Source organism: Oryx dammah, unplaced genomic scaffold, assembly GCF_014754425.2.
Source record: "Oryx dammah isolate SB20612 unplaced genomic scaffold, SCBI_Odam_1.1 HiC_scaffold_26, whole genome shotgun sequence".
Lineage (NCBI taxonomy): Eukaryota > Metazoa > Chordata > Mammalia > Artiodactyla > Bovidae > Oryx > Oryx dammah.
In genome coordinates this window covers 17,161,561-17,182,566 of record NW_024070210.1, presented here as the reverse complement: position 1 = coordinate 17,182,566, position 21,006 = coordinate 17,161,561, and the positions used below count along the sequence as shown (strand labels likewise).

Below are 21,006 nucleotides of genomic sequence, written 5' to 3'. Positions count from 1 at the left end.
CTAGAAGTGTTCTTTCTTTACTCTGCATCACCCTCAAAGTACTAAATAAAGTTACATTCCTGTAGAACAAAGGTGCAGTGGGTTATAACAAAGAAAGTACTTAACTCAAAGATCTAATGTTGCTAATACCAGGTCTACTACCTGTTTTTTCTATATACCAACTATATCTACAAGTAAAAGATATGAAAATTTGGCAGCAAGTATTGGCTCAACAAATGAAACCTTTAATCAGTCCTATTCTAATGATTTTGACTCCTCAGAAGCCCTTACATTCCTAGGATGTTTTAAGCTTCCTGTGCCTCTCGTGGTCGGAAGGCCGCAATCACATGCACAGCTGCAAGAGTCCGGCAGGCAGTCTAGAAAGCCCAGAGGGGGTTTTGGATTGAAACACTCTTATTATGCCCAGGAGATTTATTACCTAAAAGTTCTAAATTAACTTTTTCCAGAAAAAAGGTGGTGGGGGGACAGCCCCCTGTTAATGTCAGAAGAGTAGGTGGAAAGCATAACACAGTAAAGAGGCAGACGCTGGTTTTGGGGGGTGGATGCTCAAGAAATTCCAGGGGGAACCCCTGAGGCCCAACTCGCCCTGCCCGTCAGGCCTCTCCGCCTGACCTTGTCATGGGTGGGATCTCCCGTGCTGGCTCCCGGCAGGTGTCCAAGAAGATACTCTTCTCTTTCTTCCGAGAATTGCACCTTTTGGTCTTTCGTTGTAAAGCATAAGAGAAGGGTCAGAATTTGGCTGGGACATCCTGTACAGGGAAGTGGGCAGCAGTGATGATCAGTGCTGGGAGGGGTAGCCCTCCCCAGAACTGAGGGGCCTGAACTGACATCCTGCAGTGGGCGGGGTCTAAGTGTCCCTTGCAACATGGCCTTGCATGTGTGTCTCAAAAGGAGGAAACTCCTCCACTTTTTTAGGTATCTAGCATTGATGTTTATGATTGCCTTTTAAAATCCCTGTTTGCCATTTCTCCAGAGAAATGCCAGCAGGATGTTTAAAGGAAATTTGATTTAAGAAGTGCTGAAACAGTCATCATCTGGCTTTAACTGTAAAACATAGATAAATATATAAAGAGAGGGAACATTTAAGCAGTCTATGTCCAGCAGCTGTATTTAAAAATATTTTATTTTTGAATAGGTAAGACACAGTACAAAATTCGAAACGACACAAATGGGGATACAGTGAAGAGTCTCCCAGTCCTGTGTGCATCCACCTGTTGCCCTTCCCATCAACTACCATTGTTTCTAAGAATTTACCCCACAGATATAACCCCATAGATACAATGTGAAATAACATATGCACAGGAATATTCATCGTAGCATTATTTATAATAGCAAAAGAGAAAACAATGGAAACACCCATTAATAGGCTGATTAAATAAATTATGATTTGTCTATTCAATGGAGAAGTATACAGTTATAAAATAGACCGAGGCAGTTCTTTATGTGCAAGTACGTATGACGTGAAAAAAAGCAGAAAAGTGCAGAACAGCACGCATGGTGTGCTATTAATATTTGTGTTTCTAACACAAGGAAATATGTGTACAAGCATGGGAACATCCCTGGAAGGGTGACGGGAGTGTGGGGTTTGGGAGGTAGGGCCGTGGGCGCAGCGGTTAAGATGCACTGCCTGAAGGATATACTGAGGGACGGTGAGTTCTCTGAAACGTGAGGTGTGAGGTGGAGTGGTGGAGATGAGGTTAGCACATACCCACTTCTCTTCTCCCTCTCTAGACAAATAGCAATAGCAGCATATGTTCACTTTGCTGTGCAACCTTCCTTCTTCCCTCAATCTGTTTTGGATATCTTATCCAGGCGTTTAGAGCACCCCCCCTTTTTTTTCTTTTTGGGGCTCCATGGCAATGCACTGTTTCTAACCTTTTGCTATTACAAATAATGCTAAAATAAATAACCCCTTACACACGTCATTTTACATTTGGTGAGACTATATCTGAAGGTTAAATTTAAATTCCGAGAAGTGGAATGACTGATTTAAAGAATAAGTGCTTTTGTAATTTTGAAGACATTGCCATCCTCTTCAGAAGTTGTATTAGAATATATTCCTGTCAGTTATGTGTGTGACTGTATCGTTTTCCCAGAGATGCTTGCCGACTCAACGTTTTGACAAACGTTTAAATTTTTACCAACTAAATAGTTTAAAAAAGTGTCTCCGTATAGTTTTCACTTGCATTTCTTTTTATTCTGAATGAAGGTCAGAATATTTTCATATGTTTAAGAACTATATATTTTTGTCTGCTGAAAACATCTCAACTAGTGTAGTGACCTAGAACAGATTATTTAAGCTTTGTAAGTCCAAGTTCCCCATCTGTAAATTGGGAATCAAAATAGTAAGGATTGTTGGATGATTAAATGAAATTTGTGTACAGCATTCAGCACAGGCCTGGCACATAGCAAGCGTTCAATAAGTTATCATGTGATGGCTGACAATCAGAGCAGCAAGTAGGACAGGACAGATTCAATTAAGAAAAGAGGATTCATCTCCACATCTTCAGGCACACGGAGCCTTGTTCATTTACATTGCCATTCATCAGAGAAATGCAAAGTCAGATCTTGCCTTGCCTTAGAAAGGGAAAGAACCTTCTCCTGTTGGAACCCAGTCATGTTGGCAGAGCTGGTGAGGGGGTAAGCACAGTCTCATCTCTAACGTTCAGACTCAGTCAACGTGGTAAAGAAATTTGGTTTAATATGAAATAAAAACAAAACCAGAATAGCCCAGAAATGTACATTTCTTTATTCCACCGTGGTTCTAAACTCCCTGCTAGCCCAGGCTGGAGTGAGTCTCTACTTGTAAACTCAGTGGGATGCCAGCCAGCCATTGTATAAAGGGGAAAGAGGGCAGACGCCTCTGAGTAGAGAGAGGGAACAACACAGGGAACCTGGGTTCTCCTAAACAGGAATACACTGTATTTCAGAAGCTCAAAAACGGACCTCTTTATTTTTAGCACATTGAACTGGTGTCCAGAAAAGGAGAGCTCAGGAGAGACGTGTCCTGTAAGAAGCAGTATGTATTTAATGGAGGTCTTCGGAGATAGGCACCCTGTCTCGGGGCAGCCCTTGCTGTGGTGCACAGGAGCTATCGCTGGGTAGACTGAATGGTTATTTACCTGAAGCTACTGATTATTTTCTTTAGATCTGTGTAAAGCCGTGGTGCCCCCTTTCTCATCAACTCCCCATTTTTTTTTAACATTGTCCTGTTGCCGCTCTCTCAGCTTCCTTGCTCCCCTTCATATGCGTCTCTTACTAGCAAGCTAGTATCAGTCTTGCTTCTCTGAGATGAGGGCATCTTCTGCCCCTCTCCGGGGCCACAAAACTGGCAACAAGGTGGAGATGTGGCTAAATCTGGCCCAGCCAGACTGGCTGAGTGGTGACGATCACTCTCCAAACTCCTCTCCTGCGCCCTGCCCCATCCTTTTTTGCTTGATAGATTCTGAAGGGCCATTCCAGGGCAGATGTGGCCTCTGATCCAGGTGTAGAAGCATCAGGATGATACGTGGATCATGTCTAGAGAAGGGGTATGTGCAGCATGAGGCCGAAGGACCTTGCACGTTTGCACAGCTTGAGGGGCTGGTTGAGGGCCATCCTTTGATCAGCATCCCATGGCAAGGCCAGGACAGATGGCAGACTGGGCCTCGTGGCCAGTGGCTGAAGCATTAAAGCACTTGGTGGTGTTTGAGCCAAGCAAGGGCATGGCGGTGTGGAGGCCATGACAGACGCTCACACAGCAAGAGCCGAAGCTGGGGGAGATGAAAAGCAGGCGAGGCTGGCTGGGAGCTGGGCCACAGGGGCTCCGGCCGGTATCTTCACGGCATCTCCCCAGCTAGGAAAGCTTCCTCCAGGCCCCGCCTGTGGCCAGGGCCCATTTCCAGGTAGCTGCCCACACTTGACCCATCTCTGCTACTCCTTGGCAGTGCAGTGTGGGGGGCCTGCCTCAGCCACATAACCCGGGAGGCAGTGGCAGCGGTAGGAGCCCTCCGTGTTCTCGCAGTGGCCATGGACACAGAGCGCAGCAGGCCCGTTCAGCTCATCACACTCATTCACATCTAAGAGGAGGGGAGAGAGGAGAGAGCTGTAGGGAGCCCACGGGCCTACGGCCTGCTGCCCCCAGTGCCCGTCTGGTCAGTAAGCCCTGAATGCTGCCCTGCAGCGGAATAGCCTGTGTGGCAGCCAAATGATGCCCCAAAGGAAGCAGCTCACGGACACAAAGCCAGGGGTCGTGAGCCCTTACTTTGACCATGCTGTCTTGGTCCTGCCTTTCTTCTATCTAGGAACCTCCATGGAAAGGGCTTTCTAATCACAGCAATAGACCTTTGGAGCTCTCACCACCTGGCTTGGTGCCCAGCAGGCCCTCCAGTGGGCAGCAGTGGGTCTGCCACCTAGGCGAAGTCAGGCATCCCTAAGTGAGTAGTGGGCCAGTCTGACTATTCCACATGAAGCCAGCAGGGCCGTCCTGCCCCCTGGGCATTGGCACTCTTGATTCCAGACCTACCCACACAGGCCATGTGGGCCGTGTCCAGCTGGAAGCCCTCGAAGCAGTCACAGGTGTAGCCCTCGCGCACACGCACGCAGCGGCCGTTCTCACAGCCATTCAGGATGCCGCACTCCTCTGCCTGGAGCCCTTCGAAGCCGGCCTGGTGCTCTGGGAGGAGGGAGTCAGAGAGCCAGGGGGGCTGAGGTCTCGTACCCCACCCTGAGGCCCTTGCCCTCTGCTCAGAGGAGCCTAATGAACTCCTGGGGTAGGGTGGGGAGGGTTATAACACTGTCACAGAAAGATGGTGAAACAAAAGGCAATACCCCTAAAAAATAAGCATGTGTCATTTTTAGATGGGGAAACCTGCTTGCTTTAAATGAGGCTCCAGGGAGGTGGGGACTCACTGCTTTCACAACACCAGGGATCCTGAGCACTTCAGTATCTCTGTATAGTTTTGATTTTGTTGTGGTTAGTGGCAGGATGTTACAGTAAAATCTTCACATAGCTTTTTGGGGGTGGACAGGACTGGTAGCAAAAGGGACTACCCTCACTCACCATAAAGCAAAACTGCTTCCAGGTCTGCCTAACCCTCTTCTTTCTCTAAGTAAGTCCCCTCCCCTGGAAAAGACCCTCCTCCTAACCTCATTGTAGTTTTGATCAGTCTGATACAGTGGCTGTGCCCGTGGTAAGCACCACTGCACAGATGCCAAGCCCGACTTCCTTATTAGAATCCAAGTCCTGAGCGCTGGAGTCATTGCTACATACAAACCAGGTCACCACAGTGGGCCTTTAATGGGGTTAGAAATCCTTAATTCCCATTTCAAACTGTGGTGCTGGAGAAGACTCTTGAGAGTCCCTTGGGTAGCAAGGAGGTCAAACCAGTCAATCCTACAGGAAATCAACCCTGAATATTCATTGGAAGAACTGATGCTGAAGCTGAAGCTCCAATACTTTGGCCACCTTATGCGAAGAGCTTGACTCACTGGAAAAAGACCCTGATGCTGGGAAAAGATTGAAGGCAGGAGGAGAAGGGGACGACAGAGGATGAGATGGTTGGACGGCATCACCGACTCAATGGACATGAGTTTGAGCAAGCTCAGGGAGATAATGAAGGACCAGGAAGCCTGGCATGCTGCAGTCCATGGGGTCGCAAAGAGTCAGAGATGACTTAGTGACTGAACAACAATTCCCACTTCGGGTCACAGGTTTGAGCCTGTAGAGCAGGGTGTTCTGCAGACTGTACGTCGCGTGGGAGGAGCGTGCTGCTGGTCCCTCTCTCAGCTCCCGCAAGCAGCTTTGAGGTTGGGATGGTGTCCTGTACGTTTTAGCGTCCCCTGTGTTAGTTAGGCCATCAGAGGGGGTTGTTAGCGCCTGTCCCTTGGGTGACCCGTGAGAGGGCTAGGTGGATTTTTCCCTTTCCTGTCCTCACCCTGCTGACAGTGATGAGCAGATGGAGAAGATGGAAGTGAAACCGCTTCAGAGCCCACCTCTTCCCCGTTTTTGCAGCAACACAGACCTGGGTGGCTGGCCACATAGTGGGGCTGGAGTTCTGAGGGCTGCAGGGGAGGTTCAGGGAGCGGTATGCGGTCCCCCGGGCGGCCGGCCGTGCTGGGGAAGAGTGGCTCAGGGATGGCGTCCTCGGGGCCCAGGTAGTTGTAGAAGGGGACCCCGTCTGGGCCGTAGAGGCTATAGTGCAGGTCATCGGGCCCAGGGCCGTACTCATAGCCAGGCCGGAAGTGGATCCCAGCCTCCCGCTCGGCTTCGATCCGGGCCACGTTGCAGAGCTGAGCGTAGACCTCTGTAGGGAGCAGGAGGGAGAGAGGAAGCTGGGCCCGGGCTCTTGGGAGCTGAGGCCCCGGGGTGCTGTTTCCCGACTCAAGAACAGAGGGAGGTGCTGGGACCACCGCCCCGAGTTCCTGGCAGTGTTCCTCTCCCCCACCCCGCTCTGCCCTACAGCATCCATCCCCAAACAAGACGGAGGGAAGGCAGGCCTGCGACGTGCCCTACTCCTTTCTGAAGCCCCCGCCCCTTTCCAAGGTGAGGCCATCCCCTACCCTGGGGGCCCAGCTCTGCGGCTTCCCGCCTTCTCACCGGAGCTCCTGGGGGGGCACAGAGCACACTGCTGGCTCCAGGCCTCGCCGTCCTGACAGCAGCACTCGGTGTAGGTGGTGCGGCGGCCGTGCAGGGGATGGCTGCACACGTAGTTGGTGACTCTCTTCCAGCAGATGTCCATGTGGATGTCGTGGTCAGGCAGGTCCTCTGGGGGCACAGGGCACGTGAGCCTCCCCAGCCCCCTGGTCCGCTCCCCCTGCTGCGCCCCACCCCCCCACCCCCACTGACCCACACCACTGGTGCTGTTCACACAGCGCTGCTGGCTGAGGTCCAGGGTGAGGGGCGGGCTGCAGAAGCAGTGGAAGGAGCCTTCTGTGTTCACACACTCGCCATTTTCACAGACCATGTCCTGGCACTCGTCATGATCTGGGAGGCAAGGAGACGGGGAGGAACGCTGGGGGCAGTGCCCACGCGCCATGTCCACCCACCGCTGCCTTCAGGGAAGGGGGGTTTCTCGTAACTGATAATGCCCCCCCACCTCCCGCCCAGCCTGGGAGGCCCCAGCCCAAGGATGACTTGCTAGTAGGTCCCCTCGCCCCCCACCTGCTGCAGCAGGCATCCTCCCTGGGGAAGGGGGACACTTCCAGCCAGAACTAGGCTGCCTGGCAGGGGGTGGGGGGGGCATTCAGCTGTGGGCCCCGGGGTGGGGAGGGGTGGTGGGCGTCCTCACCCTCACACTTCCTGAGGGCAGCATTGTAGTGGTAGCCAGGGTTGCACAGGCAGATGTAGCCGGGCACCGTGTTGAGACACCGGCCATTCCGGCAGAGCCCGGGCCCGAACATCACGCACTCGTCGGCATCTGCAGGAGGGCAGAGCTGAGTGAGGGCAAGGCGAGACGCGGGATAAGGCAGTCCTTAGATCTAGGGGCTCCAAAGCCAGACTGCTGCTGCTGCTGCTGCTGCTGCTAAGTCGCTTCAGTCGTGTCCGACTCTGTGAGACCCCATAGACGGCAGCCCACCAGGCTCCCCCGTCCCTGGGATTCTCCAGGCAAGAACACTGGAGTAGGTTGCCATTTCCTTCTCCAATGCATGAAAGAGAAAAGTGAAAGTGAAGTCGCTCAGTCGTGTCCAGCTCTTAGCTACCTCATGGACTGCAGCCCACCAGGCTCCTCCGTCCATGGGATTTTCCAGGCAAGAGTACTGGAGTGGGGTGCCATTGCCTTCTCCAAAAGCGAGACTGACTGGGGCCAAATCCCAGCCTTGCCACTTGATGGGGCAGGTGACATTGGGCCAATTGCTTAGGTTGTCCCTTGCTTCAGTTCCCTACCTAGAAAATGTGGCTCCTACTCCTTAACCTTGTAGAGTTGTTATGAGGGTTGAGATGTTAATACATGTGAGGTGCTTAAAATAGTGCTTGGCACATAATAGGCACTCAAGGAGAACCATTTCCGTTTCTGCTGTTTCCTTTTCCAGTTTCAGGTAGAAGTCCATACCCGAACCACCCTTTCTGAGGATGAGTTTCCCAAAGTTTCCGGCTCTGTAAGTGGGGCCAAGGAGATCAGCAGCTGCCTCTGGCCTCTGTCCCTGTGCCCTGCGAGTGGGTTAGTCAAGGCATCATAGCTTGTTCCTGGAGAGCTCAGCCTCAGGGGGAGTAGCGAAAACCAAAGTGAGGTTGCCGGGACAATCTAGGAGGAGCTCAGGTCAGAACTTCCAGCTAAAGATCTGTGGATCTGTAGCCTTGGGACAGGAAGGTTAGAAGCAACCGAGAAGCAAAGCCTGCATGCAGAGGCCTCCTGGGGGACCAGGCCAGGCCCACTGAGGTGAGTGGCATTTGGGGAGGAGGGTCTTGGGGAGGTTACCTGTGTACGTGGTCTGTCCAAACATCCAGGCTCCTTCCACAGGGATGTAGCCTTTCCCACTAGGGCAGATCTCGCTGAACTCGACTGTGCAGGGAGGCATCCAAGCTCAGAGAGAGAAAGACCCTGCACGCCACCCTCCCCGCCCCCACACACACACTTCTTTCTGTGCCACTGCAGAGCCGACTCTGAGAGGACCTGGGACCCTTGGGGGCCTTACCCGAGTCCTCATCTGGGCACAGGTCACAGGCATCTCCCCAGCCGGTGCCCTGGGTACAGCAGCACTCGGCCTGCGTGGTGTTCCGGCCCAGAAGGCTGGAGCAGGGCGTCTGGTCCTTCTGTCCAGAATAGCATTCCATGCGGACGGGGCCTGGTGGGTGTGCCCCTGGCCTGGCCTCAGGGACACTCGGACCTGTGTGTGAGAGACGCCCCTTATTAATGTCTGTTCATGGCCCCCTGGGGCACCCTGGCCTTTGAATTTATTTAAATTTTGAACATTTATATGGCACGTTACAGTGTACTTTTATCATCTCATTTGATACGCCTTATGAGGAGCTTATTATCATCAGCTTTCTTTTATAGAAGAGGCAGTTGAGGTTTAGAGAAGCTAGATGACCTGCAGGAGCCACCTAGTGGCAGAGCAGGGAAATGACCCCAGTTCCTCTGGTGCCACACCCCTGCTCTTTCCAAGATACCATCCTGCCTTCCTCCCCTGCAGTGAGGTGGCCCCAGTCCCCGGCATATCACACCATTCAGGCATGGTGTGGTACACCGTTCCACTCCTCTGTGTCACACTGTACCCCTGCCCCTCCGACTCTTCCTTGTTCCAGGTCCTGCTTGCTTTCCCCCATGTCAGAGAAGGCCAGCTGAATCCTAGTCCTGGGCTGAGAGGCTGAAACCTGCAGCTCTGGAGTGGAGTGGGACGGGAGAGTTTAGCTCAGTTTCTGGGCCTCCCTCACCTAAGAGCTTCCTGGGGTTTGACTGAGGGTCCCTCCAAGGCTCAGATGGTGAGGGACAGGGATGCCTGATGTGTTACAGTCCATGGGGTCACGAAGAGTGACCCCAGACTTGGCGACTGAACAATGACAACCAAGGCTCAATCTGAGCTCCCTGCCCAACCCCCCAGCCCCCAAGTTGGCATTAGAGCTTCTCGAGCCTCCTGTAGGGTCGTCGAAGCCCTGCAACCTCCTGGAGGTTCCCGGGGCGTAGTCGACTTTGCTCCACACTCAGACTCCTCACCCCTCCGCACTCCAGCCCTAAGATGCTCCCCTGCCCACATCGCCGAGATCCCTCTCAAGAGCTGGAGCAGCGGAAGCACTGTGTACGCCAGACAGCGAGGGGTGGGGGCGGTGCACCGTGAGGGTGGGGCGCAGGGCTCACCTCCAGCCCCTCGCGGGCGGCAGCGCCCCTCCTGAGCGTCGTACTCCTCCAGGTCGCTGGCGCAGAGGCACAGGAAGGAGCCCTCCACGTTCTCGCAGAGCGCTGCCCCACACACCGCCAGCATGAGCTCACACTCGTTCACGTCTGCCAGACAGGAGGACCGGCTCGCGGGCGAGAGAGAGGCCCAGGCCCCTGCCCCTGCCTCCAGCCCCGCAGGCAGATCCCCATCTCATCCCCGCCCCACCCCCGCAACCCCCAAAGAAACAGGCTAAGGCCTGGGGAAGAACAGGAAGTGGGTATGACTTCGCAGGAAGGAGGACCAGGTGAGCAGAGGGGATGGGAAGGGAGGGAGAAGGAAAAGGGTGGCAGAAAAGGGCCCATAAATGGACAAGGAGGAAGGGTTCCTCCTTCTGCACGTTCCCCAAACATGCCTCTTGAACCCTTGGGTCTCTGGGGAAGGGTGGCGCCTTCACTAGTGTGCTTGCTCCCCCTGCTGGTAGGAGGGGGGCCTCGCTTCCCTGATCAACATGGCCACGGTGCCCCAGTGGGGGTGTGTGTGCTCCACTGCGCAATCGGGTGCCACTCTTTGTGACCCCATGCATGGACTGTAACCCACCATGCTCCGCTATCCATGGGAGTCCTCCAGGCAAGAATACTGGAGTGGGTTGCCATTTCCTACTCCAAGGGGTCTTCCCAACCCAGGGATCGGACGCACGTTTCCTACATCTCCTGCTGGCAGGTGGCGTCTTTACCACTGAGCCACCTGGGAAGCCCAAGGTGCCCCTGTAGTTCAGTTCAGTTCAGTCCAGTCGCTCAGTCGTGTCTGACTCTTTGCGACCCCATGGACTGCAGCACGCCAGGCCTCCCTGTCCATCACCAATTCCCGGAGTTTTATTCAAACTCATGTCCGTTGAGTCGGTGGATGCCATCCAACCATCTCATCCTCTGTCGGGGGAGCTGAAATCCCCCTTCCTTGTCACTCTGTGTTGAGGGCTCCACGTGACCCTGAACCTTTCAGGAGGAGGGCCCTAGGGCCCCTCTATGCAGGGCAGCAAAGATCTGTGGAGACGGGGTCAAGGGCCCTGGTTCAGAGCTGGCTAGGCCACAGGCTTCTCACCAACGCAGTCCCAGCCGGAGGGTGAGGTCTCGAAGCCCTGGTCACAGAGGCAGCGGAAGGAGCCGTCGGTGTTGTCGCAGAAGCCATGGGCCCCACACATGGTGTCGTTGGCACACTCGTCTATGTCTGCGGGACAGGGCGGGCTACAGTGTACGGTGTGCTCTCTATTCGCTGGGAATACTTATTTATCTGGCTTATTAACACCCAGATCTCTGAACGCTAACTTCTGAACACAGAGTGAGAAAACGAAACAGTCCTCTTCAATTTTTGTGTAAGCGCTGCTGCATGGAAAACACACAAACAGCTGTAAAAATCGTTTCTAGCCAGGTATGTGAAAAGTAGATGTTGTCCTAGGCCTCCCAGCCCACACGCCCCCTCCCCACTCACCAATGCAGTCTCCCGTCGGGGCCATGTGGAAGCCAGGCTGGCAGCCCAGGACACAGCGGTAGGAGCCAGGGCTGTTCTCGCACCTCCAGGCCCCGCACATCGGTTCTCCGAGGTCCTCACACTCGTCGATGTCTGTCCCCAGGGCCAGGAGAGGGGACAGAAGTGGCCAGGTCACTACCCCGACCCCATATCTCTGGCATGAAAGCTCGTGCCCCTCAACTTCTGAGGTTCTTGATTGGTTTTAAACCACTATGCTCATTTCAACCCCAAAACGTCAAGTTCAGGACCCTTTCCCCTGAGCCGCAGGCCTGACTGTCCAGGAGAGCTCTCAGCCTCTGAGACACTCCTTTTCCCCTGCAGCCTGCCCTCCACAGCAGAGCACTGTCTACCTCTCTCTATATAACACCTTTCCCAATGTGTATTATGGAGAGCTGTCTTCATATGTCTCCCTTGCTTAGTTTCAAGAATATCCATAACTGTCTATTTGTCCCAACAAAAGGCATTGAACCCAGGTGGTGTAAATGTCTATTGCATCTATTTGACTTTCAAAAAACTAGATTGTGTGCTCTGCTACAGCACAAGGACATCCTGGGGGCAATCCCTGAGTCAGAAGAGGCTGAATAAAGACATTATCCATTGGATGATTTATCTATGGAAAGTGCTGGAAGCTGGGGCTCCTGGCCCCAGGCAGCTGAGGAGCTGGCAGGGTGGAGGTGTCTGTCTGTTGACATGGGGCAGAGCCCTGTCTGCTTACCCCCTGGAGCCCTTACCCACACACTCCCCGCTCTCTGGGGAGGGCTGGAAGCCAGTCTCACACACACAGTTGAAGGAGCCGTCGGTGTTGACACACTGGCCCCCGAGACACCGGTCAGTGACTGCACACTCGTCCACATCTAGAATAGAGACATTTGTCAGCAGGGCCAGCCATGGGTCCCCAGGGCCCTGGGCATTTTCGCTCAGAGGAGGGCCAGGGAGTGGCTCGAAGTAGAAAAGGGCTGGAAGATCTGAGCGAGAGTCCAGAGCTGGAAGCCAGAGGCGCCGTTGGGCGTGGAGCCCTGGAACCAGGCAGGGCAGAGGGTGAGGGCACCTGACGTATGCATCGTGGGCAGGCCCTGGAAGAGGGCTCCAGAGACCCTCCCTGACCCCTGGCTCCCACCCTCATCCCTCAGCCTCCCATCTTCCCATCCCAGGTGGACGGCGAGCGTTTTGTCAGTACGCGGGATAAGCCCTAGCGCCCCCTGCTGCCGGCTTCTCACCTTGGCAGCTGGTGCCCCCGTCCGCGCTGACGAAGCCGTCGGCACAGAGGCAGAAGAAGGACCCGTGGCTGTTGAGGCACTCGCCGCGCGGTGCGCAGTACTTCTCGCCCACACACTCGTCCACATCTGCGGGCACATGAACAGGTGGTGTCTCCCCCGGCAGGGGGCGATGTTCCCCGGGCAGTGCGCGGTGTAGGGAAACCCTCCGCCCCACTCCGTCCCGGCCTGGGAGACCTGAGCCACTCACCCTCACACACCGTGCCATTGGCCAGCTGGAAGCCCGGGGGACAGAGGCACTGGTAGGAGCCAGCCGTGTTCTTGCACTCGCCTCCCATGCAGCTGCTCTGGGGGTCTTCACACTCGTCCACATCTGCAGGGCCACACCAGGAGACGGTAGTACGAAGGGGTGGGGTGGGGAGGCAGAATTGATGGGAAGACCTCCCAAGGGCAGGGATCAACAGGGAGGTCTCCAGAGGACCTGGAGGTCTGCCCGAGGAGACTGGACCCATGGAGCACCATCCCCTTGTAAACAGGCACAGCTGGGAGAAGCTGGCGAGGGAGCCTTTGGGGAGCAGCATGGCTGCAGCTCCCTCCATCCTGCCCCAGCCCAGCCCAGCCCGGCAGACTACCCCGACCTTCCGCTGCCCACACTGTGCCTGCCCAGGGCACACCTGGTCTCTCCTAGCAGCAACCCTGGCCTAAGGTGGCCAAACCCTACTGCCCTCATCGTGGCTGAGATTTTACAGAAACAACAGGAAAACAACTGAGAAATAAGCAGAGGAAGCGGATACAGAGAACCTGAGGAGGTAACAGGAAGTGGATTATTTAAATTGGCCTACAGATTGCCCTGGGACTTCCCTGGTGGGTCAGACTCTTTTCCCTGGTAAAGAACCCACCTGCCAATGCAAGAGACCTGGGTTTGATCCCTGAGTGGGAAGATCCCCTGGAGAAGGAAATGGCAATCCACTCCAGTAGTCTTGCCTGGAGAATCCCATGGACAGAGGAGCCTGGTGGGCTACAGTCCATACAGTCCATGGGGTTACAAAGAGTCGGACACGACTGAGCAGCTAACACTTTCGCTTTCTTTCACAGATGGCCTGGTACCAGCCAGGGTCTTTAGAATAATGTCGCAGCACCCACCTTTACAAGGAACTCTTGAGAAGCCTATTACATAACAGATCTCAAGACCCCCACCCCCAACAGACAGACTTAGCCGGTCTGCCAAGGCCTGGAAGCCACATGTCGATCAAACAAACTCCCCGTGATTGTGACAAGCACTGAAGCTTTGGTCCAGTGGCTCATTGGCTCCCTAGACCCAGATCTGTAGTCACCTTTCTGATGCCTGTTTAGGGAGGGAGGGCGAGAATAGGCGTCCCCAGCTAGCCCACCCTCCGAGGCGAACTCCCTTCTCTGAGGGTGAAGGGCTAGTCTCCTGTTCCCCAATGGGGGGGCCTCTCACCTTCACAGGTGTGGCCCAGGGCGCTGGGCTGGTAGCCTGCCTCGCAGTCCCTGCAGGAGAAGGAGCCGGCAGTGTTGGTGCAGACTCCGGACGGGCAGACTCCCGGAAAGGCGCACTCGTCTAGGTCTGGGGCAGACAATCAGCCAGTCAGTCACCCAGGGGGCCTGGGGATGCCTCCCTCCACCTGGCCAGGCCAGAACCACCCCACATCTCTGGTTCCCTCTCTGAGCTTGTCGGACTCTGTGGGCCCCTGGGGAAGGGGAGCCCCTGGCTCTGGGCCTCTTACAGGACAATCCCCACACCCTCTCCCTGGGGATGCTTCTGGGGTGGCTCGGCCATCAGCTTCCTTCCCTCTTGTCACTGTGACTCCCTTCTCCTTCTGTCCTCATGGAGAAGACAGAAGCCCAAGTCCATTCACAGGGTCCTCTCGCCTGGTCTGGAGACTCTCAGCATCAACCCCAAACCAGGGGACAAACGGAGGGTTCTTTGGGAAGTCCGAGGGTCTGTGCTCTCAGTTCCCCTTGGCCAACCCCCTCCCCAGGGTTACCTTCGCAGGCGGTGCCATCCTCATTCACCCAGTACCCACTCTCGCAGGCCGAGCAGGTGAAGGAGCCCTCCGTGTTGAGACAGAGGCCCGTGGGGCACGAGGCCCGGATGGCACACTCGTCGACATCTGAAACAGGCCATTGAGCTCTGTGTGGGGCTCTCTGCAGGACAGACATGCCAGGCTAGCCAGAGGTTGACAGGGAGGGGTGGGGTGGGGTTGGGGGGTTGTCAGGGAAAGACGGTCTGTGCAGCAGTGCTGTGTTGGCTCAGCTCAGGGATGTGGGCCAGAGGGAAGGAGCTGCAGGCGGACGTGTCGTGGATGGGCAAAGGGCGCTTTGGTTCCTTGTACCTTGGCAGCCCTTCTCATCTGCGGTGACTTCGTAGCCCTGCTCACAGGAGCATCTAAAGGAGCCCTCCAGGTTGATGCACGTTCCATGGGTGCAGACCCCAGGGGTCAGACATTCATTCACATCTGTGGGAGAGAAGTCCAAGCTGGCCTCCTATCCCTCGCACAGCCTCCAGCATCAGGCCGAGAGCGTCTCCATTAAAAGGCCAGGGAACCAGCATTCCGAGGGGCCCTAGCACCCTGGGAAGGACCAGAGGTCATTCCTGCTCCTGGACCCATCTACCTTGGCTGGGTGCCCTTCCCCCGCCGAACTAACTTCCATCCCTGAGCTGACTTCAGCTCCATCCAGTGACACAGAGCGCCCTGCAAGTTCCTAGAAAAGGGGGGCCAGGTTCCCCCCGTCCCAGCCCTGGGACTGATTTGGCCCATCTGAGGACACCTGGAGGCAAGTGTCTAAGACTTCTGCCTCACCTTAGAGTGAGTCTGAACCTCTCTGGTCTCCTCCCCGCCAACCAAATTGGTATGACCGCAAGTTCCCAGCCCACCCACCAGCTTCAGCGGGCGAGTGGGTAACACAGAGCGAGGCCAAGTTCTGCCTGGGCGGTTGAGCGGCAGTCTCAAGGGCCTGGGAAATGCCTGCCCTCTCCAGAGCCTCAAAGTCTCTATTCACGACTCAGTCCCTCCTGGCATCCCGAGCCCTGGGCCCTTCTTCCTGCAGGGGTTGAGGGAAAGAGCATTCCTCCTACGGCTGACATGCACCTCCCCCCACCCCGACCTCCAGAGAAGACCACCCACTGTTCTCTTAGGCATTGGTGTTAGAGGTTGCTCTTGAGGTCCAGGAGGGCCGAAGACCCCTCCTCCACACCACTGGCATCAGCCTCTTCAAAAGACACGTGGCACTTTCAGCCTACCTAGCAGAATCCAGCCCCAGAAGCCTCTGGAACCTTGGGCTGTATGTAGCTCCTGGACGGATATGGCCAAGGAGCCTAAGGGGCCCCCCTACCCTGGCTGATTCAGAGGGCAGGGCACCAGTAACTGAAGCACACCCACCTCATGCCCAACATCATCTGGAAACCCAGCTGGGTCATGAAGGCAATAGCCTCCAAGCCATTTGCCTCTGCCCTCGCCTCCCCCCACCACCATGTGTGGGCTCAACCCAGGGTCCCCAGGCCAAACAGCCCCCTCCATGCCTTGGCAGGCAGCCCTCACCTACACAGCTCCCGCCCTGGCCCCTGTAGCCCTCCTCGCAGGGCAGGCAAGTGTAGGAGCCGGGGGAGTTGACGCATCTCCCATCAGGGCAGGTGCCAGGGTGACGGCATTCGTTGATATCTGCAAAAATAACAGCCCCTGCCTTGGTCATCTCTGGGAACCACAGCCCGCGGGTGGGCTGTGAAGGAGCACATCCTTGACTCTGCTCTCGGTCGGGGAGAAGGAGGGATGTCAGTTTCTGTACAGATGGAAACCAGGAAAATGTGAGTGTTCTCCTGTGTTCCCACCCCCACCTCCCACCCACCGTCCTGGACAAAAGAGAGAAGGAAGACCAAGAGGGAGAAGCCCTGCTGCAGGAGGCTGTGCTCTCAGTAGCTTGGGGAGGGTGAGAGGGCTCAAAGTCGTGAGCTGGACTCTTGGGAAGGACCTTCATCTCTCCCTTGTTCATTTACAAGGGTGACGATGACGGGATTGGACGTGCTTGGCACAGAAGGCCCCAGAGACCCCAGGATAGATCCTAGCTGGGCAATGAAGGCAAAACAGGCTTCCTGGCACCCAGAAAGGAGGACAGAGGATGACTCCCCCAATCTTTGATGTGGCCAAGACCAGCCCTGAGGCTGATGCAGAGTGAGGCTGACGCAGAGGCTGGGAAGGCTGCTGGAGAGGGGAATTTTCTTCTAGCTGAGAACCACGTAGGGCTCCCATGCCCACTCTGGTGAGATTCAGGAAAGCCAGCCCGAAAGGATGAGTCTGAGCACTGATCAGACAAGCAGGGGGAGGGGGGAGCAATGGAGGGAGAGGAGCCAGTCCTGGGAGATGAGAACAATGGGGCAGAAGGAGAGCTTGCTCCCGAGAAGGGCACACAGGGCTCTGCCCAATGCGAAGCCGGCATGCTGGGCAGTCCAGCCTCCAAGGCGCCCCAGCTACCTGGGCTGAGTTGGTGAGGTCGGAACCCGGGGACTGAACTCTGGGTCAGGAAGGGAGGAAGACGTTCAGCTCCTCCCAGTCACTCTTCACTACAGACAGATTGACTGAGCTCCAGAGGAAACAGGACGGTTCACCTTCCCTGCACTGGTAATTGTCGTCCTCCCGCAGGAAGTCCCCCTGCTCACTCATGGAGATTCAGAGGCCCTACTGACTAGGAGGAAGACCTGCTCAGCACCCAGGGAGAAGAGAAAGGCAGGAGGTAGGGCCAAGGGTCAGAACACAGGCTTCCTGCAAAAGGACCCAAGGAGTAGGTGTCATGATAAAACAGGACATGGGCCCGGAAGTGGAGGGTGAAAAAATCTCCTCTGAGGTTGTTTGGTCTGCAGAAGACCGGGTTCATCAGAGCCCTCTGTTCCAGGGAACTGGTCACCTCTCACAGCCAAAACTTCACCCTACGGGTCCACATGAGGAAGACATACACAGAGCAGAGGGTGTTTCAGGGGTGTGTGTGCTAGGAGATACCCAGAACTCCTGGGCAATCTCAGGGACACTGAGATAAGGCTCATCTCAGGAAAGAGGGCAATCAAGAACCCCTAGTTGGGTTGTGGTGATACCAGGCTAAACTATTCTAGAAGCTTCTGTAAAAACAGAACTGGAGAGAACAAGGTGGAGGTGGAAGAAATGAAGGTTCTAGGGCCACCAGCTTTGGCCAGCAGCCTGGCCTGCCAGTCCTGGCTGAGATACTGGAAGCAAGATGGGCAAAGCCATTGGGAATGAGCCGCAAGTCTGCTTCAGGGATGCGAGACTCGGGGATGAAGAGAAAGAGATGGAGGCAAGGATCCTCCTCTAAGACCACACCGAGGTAAAACGGAGTCTTTGGACCTCTCCTGCAGGGTCAGGCAACATCGGAAGGAGATTATACTTAGAGGGAGCAAAGGGCTCTGAGCTCTGCCCTGCCCCAAGTGTTCTGGGCACACCTGCGGAGGTAGTGCCGGAAGTGCGTCACATTGGGCGTTAGGGGACCTGTGGGACAAATCCTGCTTCACTGAGAATTCCAGCTCTCTTTTTGGGTCGTGGTGGGCTTGTGCCTCCTGGTCCCTTGTGGTTGGGTGGGGCAGGAGGACTAGTGTTGCCCAGTAGCTTTGAGTGGATATCACATGTGCAATTGATGGGCCCAAACACTTATTTGTGTGCAACCCTGCAGAATGCTCTTTCTTTCTTCCATGGACAGTGGCCACATTCAAGATGCTCTTCCTTTAGCCTGGTTCAAGATGAGAAGATGCGGACCAGGACCCCCGGCAGACCCATGATGGATATGTGGCTTTGGTCAGACATGACACTAAGATTGAGGCTGGTTGTTACTGTAGCATAACCCGGCCTATCCTGGCACACTGCCACGGGCTTCCTTCCTCAGGCCAGAGCCCCACCCAGTGATGTTCATGCCTGGGAGGTGGGGGTAGTGGTGGGGGGTCAAAGCAGCCCCCAGTCTCTACATGAACCAGGGCGGGCCTCTTCTAAATGGGGGCCAATATATCAGAGCCATTAGCCAAGCCATGGATGAATCCCTGTTAAAAGCACAGGTTCTGAAGTCACCAGATATCCCGAGGATGTCCCACCAACCTTTCAGTGCCTGGACAAGAGCCAGATGTTTTTTGCCTAGTCTAGGGTTTAAATTTTAACCTAAGATTATGGTATGTTTTGGTAAAGGTTTTACCCTGGTTGTCGGGGGGCAGGCGCTGTCTATCTTTTTTATGGCTGTATTCCTGGCCCATGGCTGGGACACAGCTGGCGCTCAAGAAACGTTTGCTGACCAAAGAATGAGACCATGTGATTCACTAAAGCTTCACATCCTCTTGGTATGAGGCTGTGAGAAAGACCCCAGAAGACCCCGGGAAACAGGCACCCCAGGGACCAGCTTGCCAGCCTGCTGTCTGTATACCGGGCAGAGGGTGGAGTTCCTCTAACCAGCGCTGCAGTCTCTGCTTGAGAAGATGGAAGGGTACTGTGAGAGCACACGGTGGGCACGGTGCTCCTGCAGGGGCTGGACCCATGGGTGACCTTGAGGGTAGGTGGAGGACAGCGGAGCCCTGGCAGTCTGCAGGGGGACCTAGCCCCTCTCCGTGGGAACCCAGAGTCCCGAGATGACGGAAATGCCATGGAGACTTTGGACGGGCTGCTGTCCAGACCACTCGGGCCCTTCACCAAAGACTCTGAGTTTAAGTGGAGAGAGAGTGGTTTCTTAGTTGGAGGAAGAAGAAAGAGGGAGGGGGAAATTGACTGGGCTCCCGGGGTGATGGGCTGGGGCTGTGGTTACGGGTGGAAACCTGGAGGAGCGTGCAGGCTACATCAGTCTTGCTTTCAACAGACTCAAGAGTGTTTGTCCTGGGCCAGGAACCCAGCCTGACCTCCCAGCCAAGCTGTGTGTGTCTGGGCCCTTTCCTCAGGAAGGGAAGGAGGTGATCCAGAGGCATGGGCTCGGGCACTGGGGGAGACAAGACATGAGAGAGAACGGGCTCCCCTACTTGCTGCAGGGCTGCCTGTGCCCTTTGCATGGCTGTTCGGCAGGTTAACCAGAGCCCCTGCCATGGGCGTTATGGTTTCCATCTTCAGGCACTGAGACAATAAGCCAAGCCCATATCTGTCTCCACCAGAGCCTGTGCCCTCAATGTGGACTGGTTAGTATAAATTTGAAACTTTAGATGTCCTTGGATTTTCCTAGTTCATTTCCTTTGGTTTTACTTTTTAATCAGGTTTCATGCCAAATGAATAATGTTGGATGCTTAAATGAAGCAATCTGTTGAGACCCTAGTCCAGCACCTGGCACTTACAGCAGGCACCCATCAAATGCCAACTCCCTTCACTCTCTCTTCTCCTGGAAAATGCCAGACTGTCTGTGGTTCAGCAAGCTCATGAGGACAAGGGGAGTGGGGTCTGGCTTTGATCATAGTGGGCCTGACTTTAAAGAGGGAGGCATTGAGAGGGGGAGGTGAGACGCTAGGGATTCAGACAGGGATTTGTCTGTCCTGCACCTCCTAGTGACCTCTACCCTGGACTCTGCTTCTGTAGTAGCGGTATTGGGAAGCGGGGGTGGACTCCCTTCACCAGACACACAGGCTCATCTCTTACTTCCAGGATCTTCTGAATCCAGGCAAGCCCTGGCCGTGGGAAGCCAGGAGGCAGGGAAGAGTCTGCACCTATCTTTGGATCAAGGGCAGGACTTCCTTGCAGAGAGAACTTTGATTTACCCTCACCCATTCTTGTCTCAGCCAGTTGGGAGCACATGACCCAGGCCTTTTGTGAGCCTTTGACACCCCAGCCTGGCAGGGAGGTGGAAGTGGCAGGGCTGCCGGGAGCTGGCATGATGGTGGCAGGTTCAAGCCAGTCTGTGAGGACATCAGTGGGCAATGTCACAGCCGACTTGTGATACTGGGAAAGGGGGCTGGGATGAGGGCTCATTCATTCATTTTTTTCCACTAGCATGTATTGGGCCAGCGCACGAACATTTGTCAGGTGTCCACACATGGTCATCTAGCGATACGGTCCAGCTTACAGCCTAACAAGCTTTAGCCAGTAGATCGAGCCTGATGCCTGAGGCACCTCCCAGATATCAAACTTCCCTCTACCATGCAACTCAAGTGGTGGGCAGAGGTGCACAGAGGGGAGCCCCTAGGATCTCATGTATGCAGAGTTACTGGGCTCCCATGCTGTCAGGGCAGATAGGATGCCAAAATCCCACTAAGGGAACAGAGAGGCTCCTGGAATCCTAGACAGGTCTCTCTGTGCACAGGAGTGGGCTCAGCATCAAGGAGAACAGTCAGGGGTAAGCTGGAAGGGGAGCTGGTGGTGGGCAGTGCATGGGGAGGGACAAGGAGATGATGGGGAGGGACAAGGAGATGATGGGGAGGGACCAGGAAATGATGGGGAGGGACCAGGAAATGATGGGGAGGAGCCAGGAGATGATGGAGAGGGACAGGAGATGATGGAGA

At 55.2% G+C, this 21,006-nt stretch overlaps 1 protein-coding gene across 2 annotated transcripts in view; it reads right to left on the bottom strand.

Moving 5' to 3' along the window:
* Window positions 1-1,105: 1,105 nt before the first annotated feature.
* LTBP2 (latent transforming growth factor beta binding protein 2) overlaps window positions 1,106-21,006 on the bottom strand; it is a 111,410-nt gene continuing 91,509 nt past the window's right edge. The window contains exons 20-37 of one of the 2 annotated variants that reach the window (XM_040226098.1): window positions 16,094-16,213; window positions 14,888-15,010; window positions 14,540-14,665; window positions 13,993-14,118; window positions 12,781-12,903; window positions 12,534-12,659; window positions 12,048-12,170; window positions 11,278-11,409; window positions 10,891-11,016; window positions 9,774-9,917; window positions 8,614-8,805; window positions 8,397-8,480; window positions 7,269-7,397; window positions 6,827-6,964; window positions 6,578-6,745; window positions 6,003-6,284; window positions 4,505-4,654; window positions 1,106-4,058 (exon numbers count right to left, since the gene is read on the bottom strand). In XM_040226098.1, coding sequence (XP_040082032.1) covers window positions 3,913-4,058; window positions 4,505-4,654; window positions 6,003-6,284; window positions 6,578-6,745; window positions 6,827-6,964; window positions 7,269-7,397; window positions 8,397-8,480; window positions 8,614-8,805; window positions 9,774-9,917; window positions 10,891-11,016; window positions 11,278-11,409; window positions 12,048-12,170; window positions 12,534-12,659; window positions 12,781-12,903; window positions 13,993-14,118; window positions 14,540-14,665; window positions 14,888-15,010; window positions 16,094-16,213 — 2,558 coding nt within the window. In that variant the 3' untranslated portion in view covers window positions 1,106-3,912. Of the gene's footprint in view, window positions 4,059-4,504; window positions 4,655-5,915; window positions 6,285-6,577; window positions 6,746-6,826; window positions 6,965-7,268; window positions 7,398-8,396; window positions 8,481-8,613; window positions 8,806-9,773; window positions 9,918-10,890; window positions 11,017-11,277; window positions 11,410-12,047; window positions 12,171-12,533; window positions 12,660-12,780; window positions 12,904-13,992; window positions 14,119-14,539; window positions 14,666-14,887; window positions 15,011-16,093; window positions 16,214-21,006 lie in introns of both variants that reach the window. The other variant, XM_040226097.1, reaches the window with a different exon arrangement.